General features: G+C 39.6%; 1 protein-coding gene across 1 annotated transcript; it reads left to right on the forward strand.

Moving 5' to 3' along the window:
- The first annotated feature begins 19,042 nt into the window (after window positions 1–19,042).
- On the forward strand, window positions 19,043–26,199 carry LOC139740273 (all trans-polyprenyl-diphosphate synthase PDSS2-like). The gene is made up of 6 exons (XM_071650856.1): window positions 19,043–19,126; window positions 20,713–20,936; window positions 22,125–22,262; window positions 23,232–23,685; window positions 24,480–24,641; window positions 25,711–26,199. The coding sequence occupies exons 1-6, from the start codon at window positions 19,043–19,045 to the stop codon at window positions 25,861–25,863; spliced, it is 1,215 nt and encodes a 404-aa protein (XP_071506957.1). The 3' UTR covers window positions 25,864–26,199.

Below are 26,199 nucleotides of genomic sequence, written 5' to 3' on the forward strand. Positions count from 1 at the left end.
TGAAATATTCCTGCAGTGTTGCCACTTTGTGAAATGAAATACTCGATAATCGCTACAAGGTTGCCACTGGAAATATTCACAGCTGCTTGACATATAATCGTAAGAATTGTGATGTTTGGCACATGCAGTTATAAAACCAAATGTTGTATCAGTATAATAATAGTGTAATAAAAGAAGAGAAAATTAATTCTGCATATTGCTGTTTTGATAGATAAAGTACTTGCCACAAATTTGCTTGTGAATTTCTCACAGCTGCTAGGCGTGAAATCATGGGAATAGTGATTTTCAGCTCTCATATACCTCTCTTTCTCATCACGCAATCAATCTCCCTCTTCAGGACCAGTGTCTCAAGGAAAGAAAACTGCAGCTGGTGACAAATGCCAGACCACAACTGTTGTGAAGCCAGAAAGCAAACAATCACCAAATCTGGAGGAGATAAAGGAAAATGTGTAAGAATTAACAATTGTTGTTTGTTTTGTTTTGAATTATGATCGGAATTAACAAAGATTAGACATGCATGTATACATAAAAAAAGTATGTGGATTTATGCCTCTTTTCACGAATGACAGTTTACTACATCAAATATTAAATTGTGTAATATATCAACAAATTGAGTATGTGACTTACTGGTATACAAGTTAACAAGTGTTAGTTTTTTCTGGCATATCTGCTTTATCAGGGGTGGAATCCCCCACCCCCTTGTGATTTTTTTTTTTTTTTTTTGTTTTTTTGCGATGACTGAAATTTAAAAAAAAAAGTTTCACTCAGCCTTTTCATGATTATGCATCATTCAATACCAGTGCTACAAATCTTGACATTTGGCTCTTGCACAGTGCAGTACATATGTATTTTACATTCATGTGCATGGCACAAAGTGAATTTTCCTATGTTATAACACATGAAAAAGCGTGGTGTGTATGTCAATGCATTAAAAGATTCCCAGATTGTTTATCAAACAAATGCATATATGAAAATATTTTCTTTATTTAATGAATATTTATGAAGGTTCTGTCTAAGGTCAAAACCACATTTTCTGACAGTCAAGATTTTGTGCCTTGGTATAGAATGTAAGCAATTTTTGCTTCATTGCATGATTAGTCAATTTAATAGTCATTATTCATAATAACCAAATTTTTAGGTTGAAGAAAACATTCCTATGTGTGTAACAAATTTGGCAGTCACAGCCCTGTTGAGAGACAGGAAATTTTCATGGCAATTATGTGATCAATGGCCAAGATCTTGGGGGGGGGGGGGGGATGATGATAGAATTAAATACTTTCCCAGCACTGCCATTCCCACCAGACACTCATCAAAAATTATTTTTTTGTGTGGGGAAAAAAGAATAAATGCCTGTTTATTTGTCAGCCCAAACACACCACCAAAGAACCAGGAACTGGCCACATCTATCCAGGAAGCCAAGGGGGGAACTCCCAGGCTGGAAGACTATGGTCTCAGCAGGGCCACCATGGAGATGCTGTCCAGAAACAAGCTTCAGGGTCCACCTGGGTCCCGCCCTACGTCTGCACTGGGGGACAGCAGTGGGGATATCCCCTTGAATTCTACATACACCAAAAGGTAATGATGCAGTGTAGTACCATAACCAAAAATGTTCACATATGTTTAACAATCTATTCCCTGTAGAAGTCTTGTATCTGAAAAATCAGATTTGTTTTGTACAGTGTGTGAAACATACTGTCCATGCATGCATTCTCTGTAAGTTGTGATAGATGATTTGCAATGACGTTAATGTTCAGTCAGTGCGGTAGATTACATTGTATATAGGAACTGATTTGGTCAGCCCATATTTGCGTTTTGTTGGAGTGATGTCATAAGCATGTGTGATGTTTCTAGTTTCTCTGCTGTTAATATCCTTATAATGCATGGATATAACAATAAGCAATGCTGAACTTTCAGTTCCTAAGAGTCAGTTGTAAAGAAGAGAAGAGTAGGATAGCAAAAAAGGGGAAAAGGAAAATTTTAACTCTCCAGAATATATTAAATTTAGTCATTTCTTCAGTGGTTATCAAATTGAAATGAATTCCATGTACCGGTATCCTTTTTTGCTTTGTTTTGTTCTTTCAACTGTAGTCTTAGTGGTGGAATGGAGACTGGCAAACCATAATTTCAATTTGCACTGTATTCCACCTTATTTCATTCCATTTAACTTGTGTACTGTAATTGATCACATACTGTATACTTCTGTGTTACAGTATTAAACCTCAAATCCATGGGTACACAATTAGCTATATGCAGCAGTGTTTTCATGTATGTTTAAATACAATGCTTGTGAGTAGAATAGATGGGATGCAAGTCTTTTCTTCTCCCCTGTTTGCCTGTTTTGTTTTCTGTACGATTTGTTGTGCAAAGAGTTCTATTTGTACCATACAAATATTTTATTAGAGGTCCAATGTACCTTGTGACAGTGGTCTTTTGGTGAAATCTTTCAGTATCCTCACAAACCTCGCACGTCTCTCTATACCACCACAATCTGCGAGCATTTCACAAACAATAAAGCCATGCTCTCCCCCCCCCCCCCACCCCATTTTGCCATATATATATTTATTGACATTATGCCATTTCATTCTTCCTTTTTGCTTCTAATTTTCAAATGTATTTTTTAGGGAGCCACTTGCTTCAGTCACTCCTATGCGGCCATCATCTCAGCCAGGTAGCTGTCCCTTCACCCCGTTGGGAGTAACGACCACACCGGCTAGGGTGACAGTCACTCCTGGTCTCTTTGGGGGCTCAGAACTGCCAAATGAAACACCAACACAGTTCATTGGTAAGAGCTATGCTTGCATTCTGTTTGTGTGAAAGGAAGCTGCACTGTCATTAAGGAATTACTTTTTATAAACCACAAACCTATGTCATCCTTGTCTGTTTGCTTTTTATTTTATTTTCAACAGTGAGTAACGATGAATCCTCATATAAAAGTATTGTGATATTGCAACAAAAAGACAAAAATAGAGTGCCAGTCATTCAGAGGGAATGAAGGCATGAAGTAATTTTACAAATGTATGTTTGTTTCTTAATTGTAATGCTTTTTATAGTAGCTATATAAGTGAACTTAATCAATGAGTGGATTTACACTTCCACTGACAAACTTTGGTGTGATAAGCTTGCACATTCAGCAGGGCCAGATAATCATTTCCTCTTACTGTAGGGTCCCCATCAATGTTATATTAGGATTATAAAGCTGACCATTGTAGGGTATTCACAGGGTCTTTGTTATGTCTGTACGTTTATGCGCTAGACCACTAGAAATACGTGTAGATGTCTGGCCGCCACTTTTTCAAGAAAAGATATGTTTTAGTGGCCCAATCGGGCCACTTAACCCTAACTAGGCCGGGGGGGGGGGGGCCTCGGAGGCCCCCCCTCGACGTTCCGCGCGATGTATCGCAATCGCAAAAAGCTATCGCCGTGACGTTTCATGACTTTTTTCTTTCGAGTCTCCCGCATCTTTTGACACCAAATTTGCGACGCCCGGGCGCGCGGTTTCGAAGTTACGCATAAATATGTACATGCATGTCAGACCAAAAATTGCTCAAAAACGTGAATTCGTGTACAATTTCAATGCAAACTGTGCTTACAGGCAAATTTCATAAAAGCATGATTATTTTGGTGTTTTATTGATTAAAATCAATGAATAACATATTTTCTTGGTCGGAACGATGTCGCGGACAAATTTCATCGAAAAAACAATGAAAAACACTAAGTCGAAAAAACACAGAAATACATAAGAAATTCCAAAAAACAATGAAATACTTAAGAATTTTTTCTGATATCACAATTTTTTTCATTACATTTGCTAAGGACACTAAAAAGAATATTTACACAAAAAAATGTGCCTGTTTTGAGCTTTATTTTGTGATTTATACCAAATAGTCTGATTTTATGCATCATCATGCATAAATTAGCATAATTTAGCATAAATGATGATTTTTTTAAAAAATAACTTCATGGTATTTTAGATTAAATCATAGGCAATGTGTGTGCCAATTTTCGTCGCGATAGCGCGGTCGACTGCCGAGATCTGGAGGGGGGGCCTGGGAGGCCCTCCGGCTCTATCAACTACCTAAATAGCCCGGCCTAGTTAGGGTTAATCCATTGTTGGGCCACCAAAGAAAAAGTTAGTGTTGAGTCTTGCATAAGGGCTCACGCAAATTCTCTTGTGATTAACTCTTTATGTGCCATGATGGTGCAAACCCCTGTGTGCCACATTATTCTGAGACAGCAACGCAGTCATGCTTTGGGAAACAAATTGTTTTTCAAATCAATGTAACTTAATAATTTTTACTATCCTCAACGTTTTATGAGTAAAGTTGTAGAGAAAATGCCAAGAGATGCTTTCATGTAAATTTTATGACAAATCTATGATTGTTTTTCTTTCAGATGATCAGTTGCTACATTGTTTTAGTAGTATTACTTTTGCACACAGATCAGTGACAAAAACTTAGATTTTACTCGCAGATCCAGTAGGGAACATGACTTGGTAGTCAATCATGACATAAAATGCAAGCTACCTGTTACAGGAATGGAATCATGAGAAACGCTTTCATTGTACTTTGGCATTTGGCGATTTATTGAGCCATTTGGGCGAGTTCGTGCATTTGAACAGAATATGCGAAGTTGGCACGCCGTCGACTGAGTCAGGCGTGCGAATGTGGCACTTAGAGTTAAGTACGTCTTTTGCTTTCTTACAGATATGGTGGGTCAACGTCCAGGGAAACCCTCAGTGGATGTCAAAGGACCTGCTGCAAAGTCTCTTCAGTTCACGTCAAGTACCAGGACTGCATCCTCCTCCTCCTCCATCTTGGATGCCTTCCCAAGCCACCTTTCTGAGGTGAATAGTCACATGGTGAATGGTGTGTGTGTGAAGTGTTGTGTACTGATAGGTCATCTCAGCTTTGCAGTTACTAGCTGCTTAGGGTGTATTATGCATTGTTTGTGTCAACACTGCTTAGCCAGTGTTTGATTGTCAGATTGTTTCACCTCGCTCCATTCAGGCAATGGGTAAGAGTGCTTTTAATTAGGCTGAAATATGATCTTGAGCTTAATTTACATAATTAATTAATTAAAATTAGAAATTGATTGAAATTGATTCAACGAATCTTATGACACAATCTTGTAGATTATGACGTGGGTCTCACGCATGCAAAATTTCATCGCGATCGCACCTCCGATGGCCGGGGGACTGGGGGGGGGGGGGGGGGCAGCCCTTTTTAATAGGGTTAAAAGACACATATCAAATGAAATACATCAGATGATTAACTTTACCAATGCCGTCTTCTGTAATTCTCACTCTCTCTTTATCAAACATTTCCCTGGCCTGGCCTGTCGTTTTGTCTCCAAAGAACAATGCCCAATTTGGGACTCCCCCTGCACCCGAGCTGACTGCCCGCTGGGCCTTCTCCTCCGTCACAATGACTCCAAGCCAGCCAGGGTGCATCCCAGGGGCCCGGGGGGATCCGTCTATGCCCAAGATGCCAGTGTTTGATAACCAGAGGCCCAACGTGGACACTCCGCCCACTCCGGAGATGACAACGAGATGGGAGTCGAGGTGAGTTGCGCAACGTCAGCTGTGCCAGCATACTGTATAGAATGTTGTCTTATGAAGTTGAAGTGTGCCTACACTGTTACCCCACAGGGAATAATTACTTGTCTTGAGCTTGAATAGTGATTTTAGTCAATGAACATATTTTTTGAACAAAATGGTTTACAACTCTGTGCAATGCAATTGCTAAACAAGTGACATCTTGTGAAGCAGTTACACCAAAACAGGGCCGGCGCAGTGTTTTCAAAAGTGTGGGGGCCCACTTCCGGGTTTCATGAGCTAACAAGCAAGAAGAAAAAAAAGGTGAAGCAGTTACACCAAAACAGGGCCAGCGCAGTGTTTTCAAAAGTGTGGGGGCCCACTTCCGGGTTTCATGAGCTAACAAGCAAGAAGAAAAAAAAAAAAAAAAGGTTGTCAGCTCATCTCTCCCCGTCCACTTCCGGGTTTCTTCAGCTGACAAGCAAAAAGAAAAACAAAAGGTCCTCAGCTCATTCTCTCCCCTCCCATTTCCAGGTGTTATAAAAAAAAAAGGTCTTCAGAGAAAACACATAACCTTTCTGCCGCCATACTTCAAGATCTCTATCTACATTTGTATTTCTATTTTAGTGCCGCTTAAGTACTTCCGGGTTGAAAAAAGTGTGGGGGCCCAAAGTGATGACACCTTATGTATTCCTTTGTATGGTGCACAAAAAGTGTGGGGGCCCAAGCTCCCACAGCCCCCACGGCTGTGCCGGCCCTGCAAAACTCATAGCAAGTTATACTTTGTGATAATATGTACCACAAAAATTATTTACTGTACCAGTTAAAGGGGAAGGATTCCCAAACACATACAATGGATTGAGTGAATCCAGCAATATTAGTAGAGTGGAGTTTGAGGAATATCTGATAATCCATTCAAAAATCAAAAGTTTTTATTTGTAGTGCCACCATGGCAGGATTAAAAGACTTCCAACAGTTTATGCCATCACTGCAGGAGAGTGATTTAAAGAAAATGTAATAAGAACAAAACATATCTTCATTGTTCTAGCGTACTGAAAGAGCACATGACTAACCTCTTTCAGAGAGCAAGAGAAATAATATTACCCTTCACATTTATTCCGTAAGAATTTCTTCAGAATATGTACTTTTCAAAAAAAAGCTAATTTTGTCGAATTCCCTTTATTCATCGTCATAAAAGTCAAAATTTGCAAAATATTATGGGAACAAAGTACACAGTTATGTACGTAGTAAGTAACAAATATTGCCATCAACACCTTCAGGTCCAATTCTGCCATGCCCCAAGCACCAGAGCGCCTGACCACACAAGTGCCCCACATTTTGATGGAAGAACCTGTCCGCCTTACCACACGGCTGCCCAACCACACCCCGGAAGAGCCCCAACGACTCACCAGCTGCTCGTCTGAGGCTCCTTCATCAACCGATGCTGCACCGGCCACTCCACCTGGCCTGGGACGGTCCAAGGCCTTTGATTTCTCCAAGTTCCTTTCGGATGATATGCCAAAGACACCGGAGCTCACAATGTCTTATTCAAGGTCTGATATGATGAAACCTGGAAAATCTGTGCACAACGATATCATTAATCATTCTAGAGTTTATTTTATCACCATTTTGTTATTTAAACAGCTTTGAATTCAATGTAGGATCTCAAGCCGACAAACCTAACCCTTTACCGTTAAAGAATCTGTACACGATAGCCTATGGTTCCCTAGAAGGTGCAACAATATTACTCTCATTTTGACAGCTTTCTAAATTATGTAAAATAACTCACTGCATGTTTATTCTGGTGAGGATCTATTACATCAAGGTATGTTAATTTGAAAGCCTATTTTTACCAAGAGAATGGTGTGTCACATAAGTAATTCTGACATACTTTTGTAGACCTTTGACCTCTTTCAAATCACATAATTATATCTATATATTAAAAGAAAATAATGTAAAAAATGATAGAACATAAAACACACACACTAAAAGAAAAAGGGATGGGTGGTTTAGAGCGATTCAGTTTTAATACTAATCGGTTTATTTGTTATCACCGTTACAATGATTCCAAAGCAATCCTCCAATGAATCTTGCATGTTTAACTGGACCATGATTATTGTGTAACTAATGCTACACAAGTTCCAAATTGATATTGTACATAAAAGTTCTTTCAACCGTATTTATTCTTTACATGACAGCCTGATTTTCTTAAATTTTACTAATTTCTTCAGTGCTACATATTTATAGTGGTTCAGCTCCTGTGGATGCATCCCAAAGTCTAAATCAAAATATGAATGTACCCAGTATGTAGGTATGGATTTTATGTACTATGCATGATAGTAGATTGAGGGGCACTCTTTGTGCCCACAGCCATGATAGATTCTATTTCTAGCCTGTGGCACCAATGATCATTTGACCAATAGTCTACTATTAGGATCTGTCTTCTTATTTCACAGGTATGTAGATCCAAGCAGTAAGCCTACAAAGCTTACAAGTGAACCCACAACGATGGCTGTCCCTCAGAAGTCTTCCTTGAGCCATGACCCGGTACCCTCATTAGAGAGCAGAATGGAAGTTTCCAGTAACATCAGGTAATCTGTTCATGAAATTTGTGTCATGTTGAAGTTGACTTGAATAAACAGAGTTCAATACAACACAGATGTAGATTAATTTTAAAAGTTCACATGTTTCCCATTCACCTGAACAAAATTCTGCAATAAATGTCCTTCAAAGAATAATACAATCAAAAAGAAAACATGTGTCACATGTATCAGATTGTTGCAGTGCTATTATCATAACCTGGCAAAGACGACTCTTACAAGGGAAAGGGGTTTTAGTTGCTATATTACTGCCCCAAAATTTGATCTTTATTACATATCTGTGTCCAAACCAGATGGATGTACGGGAGTCGATGATGTAATATGCATATATGTCAATGATCCGAGCAATAGTGGGAAACCGTGGAATACTGAGTATAATGACCTTTTAATACGAGGTACTGCTTATAGCGGGTTAAATTTGGTGATCCATATTTTGCAGTAGTGTATTTAGCTGATCTCTTTTTTAAGTATGTTTACCATGAAGGTACCAGTTATAGTGAGGTAAAATAGCCAGATATAATGACTAATCACTATTTCGGCAAAAACTTATGAAAACTAAGAATTCCATAACTTTCTTATTATATGTCACATTTTGATGATGTTTCTTTTATTCTGTTACATATGAAATTCTTTAATTGTTAAGAAAAAAATATGAGCACAGATTGCAGAGTGGATTTACCCCCTCCATTTGGCAAATACTAACAAACTTTGCTGTGATATGCTTGCGCATTCTGGAGGATGAGGGACTAAAAAAAATGTTTACTCACCTTGCAGGACCCCCACCATTGCACCAGTATCTTATGTTTGGGATCTATGCTGTGTCTGCATTTTTATTATGCATGAAGTGTCATAAATTTAGCATTGATTATGTATTTGTATTCTGCATTTTAAGCCATATATGTGTTCATTCATCTCTTTACCCAGCTGCCCTACTCTGAGCTCAGTGGTGCAGGGGGAGTTTCAGGGCCAGTCGGATTACATGAGGAGGATTTTGCCTCTGGAGCTGATTAACCACATTGTGACGAGGATTAATGCTGTTCTACGTGAGAAGGCCATGCAGGGTAATTATTGAAGATGGATCCAGTCAATAATAGTGATACAAGTATCAGTGAGTTAAAACAAGGACTGACGTGTCTCTGTTTCTTAACTTAGAGCTGCCAAGGCTCCCTGATTCTGCAGGAGTCTCCCTGAAAATGTCAAAATCTGTTCATGTCTGAATAGAGAATATTAAAATCTCCCTGATTTGGGAATTATTTTTGCCCATTAAAATGCATGTAGCACACAGATATCCCCCCTGATTGCTGTGTAGAATCTCCCTGATTTGGATGTGGGAATGTTGACAGACCTGTAATTACCAGTAGCTTGTCGGATCATGCAGTAATGATCCTTAAAGAAAAACCCACATACCCACAAATAAACACAAACACAACAAAACAAAATGAAACAATACAAAGTATAGGACTTATTGAACTGCTATTGTTTTCTTAGCTATTGTATGGAAAGACCTTGCTTTGTTTTTGTATGTAATGCTGAAGTTTGGAAAACGGTGGTGCTATGACAACCTCAGAGTATAGACACATTGGTCACATCGTTGTTATATTGTACACTATGTATGTGTGAGGGAGACTGTATAACACTATCTCACTGCTTTGCACATACAATCAGTGTTTGAATAGTGGGTTCCCAATCCATCTTCGGAGACACCACAGGCTCACAATAGCTCCCAGATATACAAGCTGTGAACCACAGTACTGTGGATGTACAACCACCCCCCAGCTGTATGGAGCCTTTACTGTGGCTAGGGCTCGGTCCTTAACTGGAGGTAGTCGTCCCAGATAATTATGGTTATAAAAGGGAATTGTGTGCAGGGTTAGCAGGTTTTGTTTTGTTTTTGTTGTCAGGCTAGCTGTTTGTCTATTGATTTAAATAAAGGAATGAGAATGAGATACTTATAGTAAAAAATCATGTACTTGATAGATAAATAAATCGGAAGGGCTGATTAGCTGAAGAGCATCTGTTGGAACCATTTTCCTCCATCTTATCTCATCATTCTCTGCAGGTCAAGGAGTGTTTCTGACCGATGCCGATGTCCAGCAGCTGGACCTCGGGCCCAAGTCCAAGGCCATGCTCCTCCTTCTCATCAAACTGCAGCGACTCACCACCTCCAAGATACCGGGCACCCTGGAGGCGGCCTACTACCCAGTGACGGTCTAGCGGCAGTGTCTCCACCAATCATCGGATAGCGGCTCCTTATAAAATTACCTGCATCGGATGCTGGATTCTTCAAAGGAAGCGTGCATCTCCGTGTAAAAATTATGCTCATCTTGAGATGTGAACTTTTTTTTTCAGTATTGTCAAAAATGATGCAGGTTTCATGGAAAATACTCATTTTTCCAATTTTTCCAAAACTTCACATGTCTCTTTGATGGAAGGTAGAAATACTTCTCTTGAACCACGAATATGCCTTTTTATATAGTCTTGTTCATTTCACTGCTGCAGAGTGCAGTTGTATCGCTTTTGTTGTAATATTCAACATGATTATAGAATAAAAATCTGCATGATTGATGGAATACATATCTCAAGTTTGTAGATTTATGTGGGATATACAAGCAAATAATCATCTCCTATTTCTCAGGCAATGGATACAATCTAACGTCGCCTCTGTGATCCTTGAGGTGATCCTTGAGGTGTCTGTTAGCCCTTGCCTTCAGCTAGGCCTGGTTAGTCTGGTAGTAAGGGGGGGGGGGGGGTCCCCATTCACCCTCTGAACACATTTTTTAAACTTGCTTTTTTTTGTAACCCTGAGTGTCTAGTTAATGATTTTTTGTTTTTTGTTCCCAAGTAAAAATTGTGTCCCATGAGGGTCATGGTGGCCATCTTGGATTTTCAGAGTAAGTGTGGCATGAGGAATCATTTGAGATTGTTATTTACACAATTAAAGCAAGTTTGGCACAAGAAAAGTCCAAACATATGAAAAATTCAGTGTCGTTTACACTGGAAAGCGCCCAAATGGTCCGTATACATACATGAGAAACTACACACCTCACTATTAAAAGTGATTAACCATATTATCTGTAGATCATAGCTCAATTGAAGATAGCAAGGTGGTGGTTCATACGTTAAATGTGGGGATAAGGTTGTCGCTGCAAGGTGGGAGCATGGAGAAATCCACTTTGGATGTGGTCGTCAGTTGCTCACCCTCTTTCACCATCTGCCTTAGCATGATGCTGCAGTCTGCAGATGACATTAATAGATTTCTCGGATTTGGCTATATATCAGGCATGTGAATGCTTCAATGTCATCTGTCACCTCTGGCTCCATAGACCACCCATCACTAAGTTTTCTGAGGGGGAAAAAATCATTGGTACATTATATAGTCATGTTATAACATTTCTGCAGTATTATTACAATATGATATTGAGCAATTTGCTAGATTTCAGTAACATACTTCTGAAATTATAATATCAGACTACTCTCACCTGAATGCTGTGTGGTACAAGTTGTGGCTTTGTAGCTCGTTTGGGGTTCAACTTTGCCCCTAACAAGTGCCTTGAAGGCACTTGTTAATTCGTGCATCTTCCCCGGTGAACGCATACAGTCCAAGTATTGTGGTGCAGTAGTCAGCTCCCTTTTATTCTGTATACCAGTTCACTGACACTCACAATCTGGCAATGCTTGACAGCCTGTTTTATCAAGGAAGATAGCTGCATTGACACATTTGAATTTAAAAAAAAACTTGATATGGCTCAAAAGGTTGATGCATCTTGTGCATGTGGATGTAGCTCAACATGTCCTGTGTGGTCCATCTGTAACACTTCTGAAGGAAACAGTATGTTTCATTTGCATTGTAAATGGGCTATTAGAAAATGAGATTATCCAACAGTGAAATTTAGAGTATTCAATGCATTGTGATTTCCCTTTTGCTACACATGTCTCTACTGCCAATTACACTGACCTCAAGAAACCTTTTTGGCAATACAGTGTATGTCTTGTTAGACTTGGACCTACAATTCTCTTATGTAGTGTGCAGTGTTATGCCCTATTTCTTTTTCCTTCTTTTTGTCTTCTTTTTGTCTTCACCTTCTTCTTGTCTATAATCTTTTAGACAAAAAAAAAAAAGTTTCTTCTTCTGCTAGCCACTGGAAAATTTTGCCACCCATCCAATTTTACCAGCTTCTCTGTAAAATATCCTTGCTGCTGATGTGAATATAAACTTTTTTAATTCCCCCCCCCCCCCCCCCCCATCTGTTGTCCTTGGCTCACATCCTTTACCCTGGATTCCTGAATGTAAACTCTTTCTATATAAAGCTTAGTATTGCATTGCTAATGTGTGTATGTATGATTTTATCCATTATGTAAGACAGGATGAAAACACAGTACAAACCAAAAGCTGTCTGTCCTTACAACCTATCGCAGAAACATCACACACATACTGTGTGTATGCACGTTATTTTCATCCTATTCTACTCTAACGTTTCACAGAGTTGTTAAACATATGAATGGTTGTCTAAATCTACATCACAGAGTTTTTCTCTTATTATCCGCTTTACAAATAGAGATCTGTTTCCTTATCTTCTTTTGTAGAGCTTTCAGTAGAACTGTGTCACCCATGGAATAGGCATCATGTTTCTGCTTCAGAAGACCCTTCAGTCCCTTAGTAATCCATGGTTTGTTGTTCGGATATATGTGAAACTTCTTAATAGGGATTGTAGACTGGACACAAAACAGAATGTAATGATTGACAATGGTTACCATATCCTCCACCGTGTTCAATAGTCAAGGAGAACCTCCCAGTCAGTGCCATCTAAGCTGGCGAGCAGCTCTTCCGTCAATTCTGTGTTCCAAACCTGTCTCTCTCCAATAGCCGCCTTACGCCTCTTCAAGCTGTGAGCGATATTTCGGGCGTAAAAGAATATTACATTGATCAGAATTCCCAAGCTGAGAGCAGACACTTGATACGTATGGGTTTGGTATGTTGCTGTAACAGAGATCTAACCTGGCGTTACTTCGAGTGTTCTGTTCAATGTACTGCTTTTATGCTGGCAATGTAGAATCCAAATTGCATTGGTTGAAATATCCTAGAATGATTTTTTGGAGAATCTGGTGATGAATTTTCAATTTCATTACCTTAGCATACTTCATGTACAGGCAGACTGCCACTATTTGGGGGCATTTGGAGAGCAAGCACTTCATGGGCTGTTTATAGTCAGTAAACTGATGTTTGATTACAGTACTTGGGAAGTTCACTCGTCACAAATGCCTGTCACCCTGTCCACAAATGCGACAATTTCATTTGGAATTTTGCGAGTGACATTGAAGTGGCAGATGATATCTAATGCCTTGTATTCCTCTCTGAATGTTGGTTGGTCCATGCTGTCGGCATGTTCATGTAGCTCCTGGCTGTTGGGTAATTGCTAATGATCTTCTTCTTGCTCGTTCTCATCATCACCAACAGTTTTTCGGAGGCACTCACTGACTGTCTCCAAAATCTGATCATCTGTGAGCACCTCGAAGTGCACCTCACTGTCGTCGGTTTAGATGTAGTCTTCCGGGGGTGGGATATTCTCGAAGATGTCTGACAACCTGTCCGAGATGTGAAACTCCCAAGTTTTCTTTGTTCCACCATTGTCAGTTGTGGGCTCTCCATCAGCTCCATAATTTTGCTGCTCGGTTCCGCTGTTTCCGGCAGCTGTAGGCATAGCCTCTTCTTGCTCTCTCAGAGACTTAACAAAGCCCACTTTCCTCTAGACATTTGCAATAGTTACGTCTGTAACCTTTTCCCATGCAGGTTTGCCTGCCATGAATGATATCCAGTAGGTTCCACTGGAAGAATGTTTCACTCTTTGCTGCAAGAAGACACCTGAATGCAAGTATGTGTTTGTAATGTTGTTTCGTTTCACGAATGATGCCACCACTAGTAGGTTTGGTCACACTAGTGGTGTTAGATGACAGGAACACCAGCTCGATGTTGTCAAAAGGAGTGTTTGGGGTGAGCCGGGCAATTGTCCACAATCATGGTGATCTTACGCAAACTTTTTCGCATCTTGTGATCTACCTTTCTCAGCCATCCTTCAAATAGGGCTCCTGTCATCCATGCTTTTTTGGTTTGCATCCTGTATGTAACCGAAAGCTGATGGATGTTCTTAAAGGCCCTTGCAGTCTTACTCTTCCCACAGTGACGTACAGGGGCAATTTGCGAGACCCTTCCATGTTGGCACAAACCAATACCAGTTATGTGCTTCTTTTGCTGTTTGCTACTGTGGTAGCTTTTTCTCATGATGCCAAGTGAGTTTTCTGGTAACATCTGCTAGAAGAGTCCAGTTTTGTCACAGTTATATGTGTCACATACCTCATATCTATTCAAAATGTCCTGAAGTGCTCCCCTCCACCAGTCATCAACAACATCTGTGTTCATGCCCACAGTTTCTTTCGCCTTTTGAATGCGGCCAATCCCATGTCTTTTCTTGAATCGATCTATCCAGGCTAGTGTTGGCAATGTGTCATAGCCGAGCTCCTTTGCAAAGTGATGGCTTTATTAAGAAGCATCTCCACACCCAGGCACAAATCAGGCAAGGCCTCTCTTTTGCTGAAACCATATAAGGAGGGCAGCATCAACATGTCCAAATGTGACTGCATTTAATCTTTTGAGGCTTCCTTTCTGGACATTGTTGGAGTTTTCTATAGCCAGAACAATTTTCTCACAATTTCAAAGAATTTCAGAGAGTGTTGCACTTTACATCAAACTTCTCTAGAACATCTTTCTTCTTTAACAGAGGATTTTTATCCACAATTTTATTATGGCTTATCATTCCTCATACAGCTATTTATGACTTTGTGTTAAGCCTGCGCTTGGTATAGCCATACTTGAACTCAAGACATTGTGGATGGTACTAACACATGCAGGATTTGAAGTACATGTAGTAAAAATTTTCTGGTGTGTGAATCTATCCTTGGCTACTACAAGTTGCAGATTTGTGTTGGAACTGCTGGGGGCGGTGTAAAGTACCAGTACGCATGTACATGCTATCCATTTTTGTTAGAAAGATGCACCCACAAGTTGATCATTGTACTGGTCACGTCGATGCTATACCTGACTGTGAAGGTTTTTTGTTCGTGTAGCTCACCTCTTCCCTGGTACATATACATGTGTATACATGTATATGTTCTTAGTGTCCTCCACTCGTAAGCCAGATTATGAGTAATGTTCAAACTTGCAAGAATGTACGTTATTCAAATTACTACAAGATTGTTCGATGTCAACATAAAATAACTGAACCTGTCCAACTGTTTGTATTTCCATCATGTTACCTATCACAGCTGCACTCATCAAGTATTTTCATATGAATAGTTGACAACAAATTTTAGGCATTTACTCTGTCAATCTGTCGCAGACATTTTTGGTTCATCCTGTACACTATAATATATCTGTGATTTCCTTTGTTTTGATGATGCTGTAAAGACTACCACCTACAAACAACTGTATATCAAATGAGCCATGACTGTTTACCTATACACCAGTGTGATGTGCCTCTGTGAGTGACCTTGTATAAAGTGGAATTTTGCTTGAAAGAGGTTGGATGTAACAAAACCTCCATAGTTTTTCTGTTCCAGACTCTTAGATTTCTATACTTCTCTGTGTGTGTGTGTGTGTGTGTGTGTGTTTTAACCCTGATATAGTGAGGAACATATCCTCATTATAACGAGGTTCCCCTTGCTGTGTTAGACTTTTTGTGTACTCTTTATTTGATATATCTGTTGAAAATAAGAGTGACACTTGTATGTCACCTGATGGTGTACATCCAGAAAGTTTAATCATTACCACACCTCTTCTGCTTGATGTTGTGAAGTTGAAGTATATTGAAGGATCCATGTATCGATGACATTACCATAGTACAGTGTATTCTTTTGAATAATCTTTCAAATCAAAAGTGCTCATTCCAAGCTACCAGTTTATTTTTTGTCAATGTGTTTGTTCTAACTGGAGCTAAAACTAATGTGTGTTTTTTTTTTTATATTGTAATGAAACTGAATTCCAAAGTAGTATTCAGGAGGATACTAGGTATCTGATCTCTCCTTGGCTGTGATATCAGACAGCAATAAAACCAGACGTGCACTATAGTTTGTCTTGTCTTAAATGTTTGTCTGTCTTAATGTGCAAATGTGATGTCTTTATGCAGATATTACACGTATGTCTGTTTCTGAACTGATTACTTTAAATTTTGATAATTTGCATAAACAGTCTGTTCAGATGGCATGTAATCAATGTACAGTTCATCAGTATTTGACTTCTCTATCTGATAGTGTAAGGAAGAAATGAATTCTGTGCAGTGTATATTAGCTAACATTAAACTTCCTTGTATGTACATAATACATGTACACTGTACTAGTCATTACATTAAAAAAAAAAAGTCAGAAATGTTGCTAGATACATATAACAAATAGATGCATGATATACAGTAAATTTGTCAAAGCAACAGTTGTTCACCATGCAAAACTTCACAGGTTACTCCACTACAGTCATCTTCTACATCCACCACATCCCCAAGGGATAGTATAGCCTTGCTTTAGGTGATAATAAAGCAGATGAGTTTCACTTGGTCCCAATGGATACAACACTTGCAGGATGTTTTCCATAGGTGTATCGTCTAGCTTTATATTGACACATGAGTGAAATGTTGAGTCTACATAGGGATGATCAAAGCTTTTGCACATGCCATTATAGTAAAAGATCAGGTCAAATTTTGTTTTCTGTTTTTTTTTATTGCTACGTAGGGTACCTAATCATAGGGCCTACATCAATGATTCTGAATAATAATACATAAAGAAATAAAGTTTGGGTGACAATATGACTGGTTGCCAATAATTATTTAGGTCAGTGCACTTTTCATCAAAGGCTAACATTCTCAACCTCAACTGTGACTACCAGTTTACAGTATACAAGTTATATTGTGCAGAAAACTTCAACTGTTGTTTTTCCAGACAACCCAGCCACTTTTTTTGAAGTCTAAACCATGAAATTTATCATCATTTCCTGTTCATGTGTGTGTGTGTGTGTGTGTGTGTGCATATATTATATATATATATATATATTTATATATATATACATATATATATATTTATATATATACATATATAGTTTATATTTACTACCATTCTCATATTGAAAATGGAGAGGACTCCACATGATTGCCACCAGATCAAACTGTTTGACAAACTCAGAAACCTTGTTTTATGAAAAATTAATATTGCACTTAAAATCTGTTAAAGCTATCAACTTTGATATTTCCAAATCCTGTCTTCTTTAAATAATGCAATTCATCGATGCCCAATGTGATGTGAAAATATCATTGGAGTACTACTACTAGTACTGTATTTGAACTAAAATCATGACTCTGCATGTGGTGTGTTTGTGTGAAGACATGTTGGTTTTTTTTTTCCTGTGTGTGCTATGCTTCATTAATGTTGATATGGATCAGGAAGTGACGTGTCTGAAGAATTCCGAATGAGAGAAATAGACATGGTAGATATATATTCAACACCATTTTGACAGTGATGGATATAAAGGCTGGACCTCAGTTCTTTTAGTCATGAGATTCCCCGAACAACAAGCAAAAGGGGGGAGACCCTAGACATCTGACACTGACTAGAAGTGCAGGGATAAAGTTAAATTATAATCACATAATATATGGTAATATGATCATCATGGGCAATTATCGTATGACTTTCCTCGTTTTAAAGTGAAAACTAAGTTTCGGTAAGTGCTTGAGAACCCGTCTAGCACCATTTCATTTTTGCTTGCAATATATCGAAAGAGTCCACTAAGAAACTTACCTGGCTGACGCGGTTTGCCGGAATGATGAGTCGGTTTGGAGTATTTTGAGAAAAATAATAATAGTAGGAAAACCGACTTTTATTCCAGAAGGCTCCAGACTAACTCGGTCTCGGGAAAAATTCGACCCTACTTCAGACAATTCACACGCAGTTAGTGATCGCCACATTCTACCGGCCACTGCATAATACCAAATGCGGCCTAACTGAATGGACAGGAAAGTGCGTGCTAACCACAGGTGCTAACGTAATCCTGTACAAAACAAAACAAAAATGACAGCGCGCGGTCCTCAGTTGCTGAGACGCGCGGTCTTTGGAGTTTTTGTTGTTGTTTATCAAGCGCCTTTGATTGTTTTAGAGGTGCTTGATAGGCGCACACTAATTTTGCATGCGCGCAAAAGAGGTTTTTGATGCGCGCGTTGTAACAACTCGGACCATTACTGTGAGTAGCCAGAACACAGTTTATACAGGCCGCTCCCATAGGACAACACTGTACAATCAGAGGGACAACCATTAAAACTCATCCCGCCGTCAAAAGCGAAGCCGAGTTATCCCCGAGTCCGAGTTTAGCCTGACCCCGTTCAGGTAAGTACTGAGACTGAACCTTTTTGGCTAATATTTCGCATTTTCGTCGTTACCCATCGAATATCTTGCAAAAACATCGTTATCCTGCACATTTCCTAAGCATACGTTCACATTTGGGAGCGAAATTTGACAACTTTTGCAGGCGTACCAGAACTTTGTTTGGGCTTTAAGCGCCGAGACTGATACTTTTTAATGAAAAACAAAGAAAACACTGCATTTAGAAATATCGACATGAACCAAATATTGGAACTTTGTTAGTCCGTAATTACTGTTTTCAAAATAAAAATGACAAACTCTTCGTATCACCTCTGGGATCCTTCCAAAGCTTTTGGAATCATAAAGTTCAAAACTATTTTCCTTTTGCGGCTACCATAGCGGTTCAACAAAATTATGTAATCGCGGACAAGGTTGCATGGCAAGGACATAAGGTGCTTGACTTGATAACGGCCCCACTGCATGAAGTCTGTGTTGGTGTTCACGTGAAAGAGAAGAGGATATGCAGAACCAGGCACGCGGCACGCACGTACTAAAGGGAGGAAAGACACGGAGGCTCGGCGATCAGAGGACGATTGCACTTCGGGTAGGTGTTCATCTTTTGATGGCCCTATCGGGCGACTAAAATTCAAAATGATTTTGTATAGCTGCTGAATACCTTACAGAGACACCGCTCCATTCATTGTAAATTCATTACAGAACACATTCAGGACTGTCACTGCAGTTGCAGTTGAGTTGGTTGTGCCGCCGTGCGGGAGGCGTTTTTTTTTTTTTTTTAGACGGCACAGATTGGGGCATGGGAAACACGTTGGGTTAGGGTTAGGGTTAGGGTTAGATTAGGGTTAGGGTCCCTAATCTGTGCCGTCTAAAAAAAACACGCGTGCGGGAGCCCACCGCCTGTGGCCGCATTGGCATTTGCCATCTAGCGTTAACTTGCTAAACACTGAACAGCAACGCTTCGCGTTCGAGCTCGCTGGTTGCAGTAAATTTGAGGAAGTTTTGATTTTTCTACAGCATGCATTTCCCATACTAGATGCTTGCTCGAGTATACTCGGGACTCGTCCTCGATGGGTGAACAAGGCAAGGTCTCTGGGCCTTTAAGTTTGCATACAATAATCTTAATAATTTATATTATTATAACACTGTCTGATCAGCCCGTCAGGCACTGCTAATGTACAGCCTTTGGTTTTGGAAGTCATGTATATATATGGACCAACTGCTGATACCACTGTATTTAAACCAGTAAGCTAACCGTTTAGAAGCGTACACATCAATGGACGAGAAAATGAGGATTGATGAAATGGCATTGTGTAGGGACCGGACACAACCCCTGTAGCCAGGGAATTTGAACCAACAAGAGACTCTACATGTAAGAGCATTAAACCTTACTTAAAGCAAGCCGCTCATAATTTGACCATAATGGCATCCAAAATACAACCACCCTCTATGTAAAACCTTAGTGATGGCTATGCTTTTGCGTGTGGTGGAATTTTAGCACGGGAGGTCAAACCCTGGACAATTTGCCTTTGCCATGTGAATATCTTGTTTTGTGATTGATATTATAACATCCCACTGCCAATCGATGGTGCTATATTCCAATATATTCTGAACCTCATTCACTCCCTTTGATGGTAAACAACTTTTGCAGAATCATAATATTATGTCAGGCTTATGTTTTGCTGTGTTAAATAGAACTTGTCATACTACAACTTAACAAGAAAATATTAAATTTACATGCCTTTTGATGATATGTACAGTGTACACTGTAGGTCTACTGTATAAACAAAGTGTCCTTTTGTTCCATGTTTTGTGCAGAACATCAAGATAGGAATGTAATCGATCTATAGCAGTGAGCTTCACACTCCGGCTTCACCACTGAACTGCCGCTGAAAAGTTGGTAATTTCCGTGAAACAACCTTCACTTGGCTGCTACCAGCAATGTCACTACATAGACTACACATACACTGTATCAGGAGGCAGCTGTCTGTGACTTTGTCATCATGGAACACCTTGAATCCAACAAGGCTCTGTGTTCTAGGCCTTGCTGGCCCACAAGAACGCCGATGCTGCGTGAAGGGACCCTGCCATCCCAAAGTAAGGACACTAACAACAACAGCTGGCTGCACTCAACTGCAGCATGGTAAACTTGGCAATTATGCACATCTGCTGCAGTCAGATGACCTGCTGTGTGGTGGACAAAGCAGGGGCTTCATGAACCTCTTTGGGCCTTCTGAACCCTCGGACTGGGCCAAAGCCATCACGGAGGCAGAGAAGGTGGTTGGGTACTCGACGTCGTTCATGAGCCTGCGATGCCTCCTCAGTGATGAACTTGCCAATGTCGCCCTTCACATGCGAAAACTAGTCGGAACCAGGCATCCTCTGCTGAAGACAGCCAAGTGAGTTTGAAAGATTTGTTTTGGATTTTTTTTTTACATTTGAAAAAAAGTTTCCATGGTGGTCTCCATTAAAATAAAAGATAAGAATAAAACCAAAACAGATAATGTTCTGTTTTTGCAATTATTTTCAATATATTTCTCACCCTTCAGGAGTAACTGTCCAGCAATTAATTGACAGTACCAGTATCATAGCTTGGCTTTTGCTATCTTTTAATTTCACATATGTGACCGTGCACCTCAAAACGAACATAAAGTCGCACACACTGATTTTGCGTGAGGACTGAAAATAAGTGAAATGGGTCAACCTAGCCGAACTTGACTTTTTCATATTTTCTGAAAGAACGAGTTTTCTTTGATATTATGCTAAAATTTGGGATCATAAAACGGGCAGGAAAGTGTGTTTTTTAGCAGTTTATCTCGAACATTTTTTTTTGTAGAATAGTGTGATTAGGTGTGTCTTTAGAATCCATTTTTCATTTCTGAAAAACCTTGTCCACACTCTTCACCTTCGACTCTAATAACTTTTGAAAGGATAGTGCTACTGCTTTGAAAGTTGGCATTATTTATGGACAGAATGTGTCAATGAGGCATGCTTAATTTCAGTTTAATCTGATAATCCCTTCATTGTTGTTACTCTGGTGGTTTACTTCCTGTTTTTTGTCCCATTCATTGCACAGCCAGCACGGTTTGGTAAAGATTAAGCACTTGAATAGACACTGTACTTCAGAGCCTCTTTTCTCAGTTCCCACTTTTCCTGTGTTTGTGCATTCTTTCCAATATTTAGATAGGTTAGGAGAGTCTATTTGAGTAGAGTTATATATCATTTTAAAGCTTAAAGTCTGCTCTTTCAGAATATGGTCTCAACTTAAAATTCATGTCTGGCGACTTTTTGTTTGTTTTGAGGTGCAGTGTCACATATTCAGACACAGAACACTGTGGCTGTCATTTACAATGCGTCATAATATATCTGGATGATTTCAGACTGCAAAGTACAATTTGACCCCACACTGTACATTTACATGTTAGCTGAAAATATTGGTGGGGAGGGGGGGGGGGGGGGGGAACCAGGACAAACAAATTGCTGGAATTTTTGTCAAAAATCAGTTGTGAAATAAGGCAGATAATAGATAAATATTTCACATTAATCACCCTTTCGTGTATTTTTCCCCTTTTTTTCTTGTTTTGTAGGAGCTTTTTGACCGACGGGAAGCACAGTCTCCAGACGAGAGGTCTGATCATTCTCCTGGTGTCAAAGGCTGCAAGCACAACTTCCCATAATGCAGCTGAAGATGGCAAAGTCAGTGTCGCAGGCGGCATCTCTTCAAGGTGAGGATTTAAAGGGATGGTGTAGTTTTGGTCGAGATGGGGCCTCAGGTTATTATTATTTGTTTTTTGTGAGATTATGAGAAACCTCTTATGACATTTATATGAAAAAGCTTCCAATTCTAAGATTACTTTCAAAGTGTATTTCATGGAAATTAATAATGAAATGGCCGAGATTTCCAATACAAAGAAATCAGGATAAAAAGTGGGACCTACCTTTATTAGGACCACTTTGTTTTACTTTGTTTTTGGATGTCTCAGCCATTTCAAAAGCAGTTTGTTTTTCAGCAAATATACTTTGAATTCATATTGGAATTGTATGCTCTTTAATAATTCATAATTGGTTTCTAATCATCTCACAAAATATAAATTGAATTCCCCATCTCAACCAAAACTATACCGTCTCTTTAGTGTGCCTGCTAATTTAGAATTTTTGTTGCAAAAAAGTTGGAACAGCTTTTACTCAGTAAATAATCAACCTCTGAAGGGGTCAAGCAGGGGTATCTGGCTTCTAGTAACGGCGAAGGGTGCGTAGAATCCCGAAATTATATATTCAGTGTATTGTGATGTGATACAATATAATGCCATGTGCTATATGATTATATGGCATAGTTTATTGCTCACCCTATGCATGAATAATTATTGAAAAGTGTTTGAACTGAAACATTTTTCTTTTTACCATTTTTATGCCACCGCCACGAAGTGGTGCCGGAGGCATTATTCTGCTCTCATACTCGAATTGCAAAGCGCAGGTATCAACTTTTTGTTTGAAACGACAGTGTCATAATGAAAGGACTGTACAAGGTTGAAGGAAAATTGCTGCTCTGTATAAGTATAATTTCAATTCAGAGCAGTCCTGTACATTTTGGAGTGAAAATCAAACCTTTAAGAAGAGAGATATAACAGATTAAAGTGCTGTTTGTTGTTGTTGTCATTCTCCTTTCCATTCCCATGTTTTTTCCTTTCCTGCAGTCAAAGAGCCTTAGCCGAAATCTCGGAGATGATTCACACAGCCTTCCTCGTCCACAGAGGGGTCGTCAACCTATTGAACCTTGACCCTTCCATGGGACCACTCAAAGTCATGGAACTGGGTAACAAGATGGCCGTCCTGAGTGGAGACTTCTTGCTGGCAAGTGCGTGCAAAGCACTAGCTGGATTGCGCAATACCGTTGTCGTCGAACTCATATCCAAGGCGATTGCCGATCTCACAGAAGCTGCTTTCACCAAGTTCAGTGGTTCAGATCTCAACCCCGTCATTACTCTCCAACCAGATTTGACTTTCACAGAGTGGGAGAGATATGTGTACTTATCATCGGGCACCCTGATTGGCCACAGCTGTATGAGTGCCCTGAAACTGTCCAATCAGAGCCCGTCTTTGACAGATAGTGCCTTCGACTTTGGCAGGAATATTGCGTGGGCCCAGCAGGTACAGTATGCATCAATAAAATGTATCTGGAGTTTGATGTAAGCATATATTTGTTGTACTTTTCACAAATATAGCTGGTACACCAGCAAACTACTCTTGGAGTTTTGTTTTGTTTTAAGGCTAAAAATAAGGGTAGAATGAGTGAATCAGAACCTGTATTATACATGTACTGGTACCACTATTGCCTATGAAAGTGAATAATTTGTGACAATTCAAAGGTTCCAGTTTTAAAGCAGTCCATTTCCTTTATTGTTTGTGTGAGATCATGATATGAGACAACTACAGTGAAGAAAAGAAGAATTGTGTGTGTGTGGGGGGGGGGGGGGGGGGGGTGGCAGTTGAAGCCTAACTTGGAACAGAGTGAAAATGGTAGAACACAGAATGCCTTTCTACCAAAGATCAGTTTATTATAGCTAGAGCTTGCCGTGCTGTACTCTATAAGTGCGCACGTTCACTAGAAAGTAAATCACTTGATGTCACTCAAAGACAATCATTCTAACTTTGGGTATGATGATTATGATACCTCAAGCACAAGTGGCCAGCACTGTCTCAAGTATTTTTGTTAGTTTTTTTAACCTTTGTGTGTGCTAGTGGTTCCTATAAGTACAGTCCTGCAATAATTTCATGTACATTGTGTGTCGTGAAGTTTGGGTGAATGCATTTCATGTTAATTCATTGTATGATTCACCTTTGTGTTTCAACATAGGGTAAAAACAATATATACCCTGTAGTCAGTTTATATTGTTGGATAAAATGAAACAACTAAAGTATGTTTTTGATTATTCTGATACCAGCTCCATACTGACATGCTGCCATTCACGACAGCATCAGCAGCTAAAGGTCACAAAGAGGTCAACCTGATGTCAGCTCCAGTCATTCTCTACCTTCAAACCAGCCATGGCAAAGGTCACATGTCGGAGGTTAACTACTCCAGCCACAGACCAGATATGAGAAAGGTAAAACTGGCCTTTTGAAATTTCAAGTGTACCATTTTTCTCTTGTAAGTGAGCATGTGTTGTGAATAGCCTTGCTCTGAATGAAGAAACCTGTATCAAAAAATCCTGCTGAGATTAAGAATATACATGTATATCTGTGCTTTCTGATAATCTACTTCTGTCAATACCCAGTAAGTTGTATCCATGCAGGGCTATTTTCTGTTATGGTTCTGAATTTAAGCTGATGAAGCTCTACTTGACTCATACATGTTTACATGATAGGTGCTTCATCTAGCCCGATTTATGTCCTTCATGTAGCAATTGCTTTTGATAAATGAAAAATTCTCTCTTCAGACAGTTTGCAGAGGCACTCAGCACTAGATAGTCCAGGTTACTAATCCTGTCCTTTATTGTCAAAATGAAGCAAGTGACAAGTCTAAGCTATTATGTCTGCACATGGACGCTAAATGTTTTCCAGCTGTGTGTGGATGCCAAGTTTTGAGCAGAAATGCTCATCCTACTGAGAAATATATCAGACAAGATGATGTACATAACACTGCTCTAGTGTCAATGTAAATTATTCTTGACAAATAAATTTTGTTCACATACTTGAGTCACGGCACTATTGTCACTTGCTTCCCTTTGCCAAGAAAGGGGTGAAACATTGAACTTTCATGCATACCTGCTTAACAAGGATACACTTTGTACTTCAAGAAAGCTCGTCTGATGTTTACCTGGAATTATAACAATGTATGCATAGCTTTTAAACCTACCTATCAAGTCAAAAAATGTAAAAGAAGTCTTCCCAGCTTCCAGCTTTTAACTGTATGTGACATACTGTAGGAAGTTTGAAGAGAAAGAATTACTGCACTGATATCAAACAGATATTTGAGAGAGAGACATTGAAAAAAAACAAAAACAATTTCAACACACACTACCATCATCTGTAATCTGCTGGTTTGTAGTTTTCTTTGTTTCTGTTGCTTTTGGATCCCCCCCACCCCCCCCCCCCCCCAAGAAAAAATTGTAAAAAAGAAAAGGAAAAAAAAATCATATCAAAACATCCAATTTCCTGTCAATTTTGAAACAGTTGGTGCATGCAGTGTGTTCCAGTCCAGCCTTGGATGATGCCAAGCAACGTTGCCATGGTTATGCAGATAGTGCTCTCGAGGCCCTTGGTGTGTTCCCCAGCTCGGAGGCAAGGACAGCACTGGAGAAGATGGTGCATGCCGTGAGATGCTGAACCAGCTCAGGCCTTTGATGTAGAAGTTGAAAGGGATGAGAACTCCAGTATGACTCGTTGGTGCTGTTGATGTACATGTAATTGTGCATTCATGAGCCTCGTTGTTTGAACCGGAGGCATGTTTGGAGGGTTCATGGTGCCATGTGGGAAGTGCCACTGAAATCCTTTCATTGTCTTGGCCTTGTGCAAAGAGGTTGTATACTAGTAAGTACTAGAGTGCTAACTTGCAATATGTAGATTCTGGTATAATTGCTCTGTGAGTGCATGGATCAGAGTCCGCCATCACTAAGAGGGGCGCATGAGTGATCTCGCCCCTTTCCATAATGGCGGACAGTG

Source organism: Diadema antillarum, unplaced genomic scaffold (assembly GCF_040938485.1).
Source record: "Diadema antillarum isolate AM-2024a unplaced genomic scaffold, OU_Dant_1.0 seq00000846_RagTag, whole genome shotgun sequence".
NCBI lineage: Eukaryota > Metazoa > Echinodermata > Echinoidea > Diadematoida > Diadematidae > Diadema > Diadema antillarum.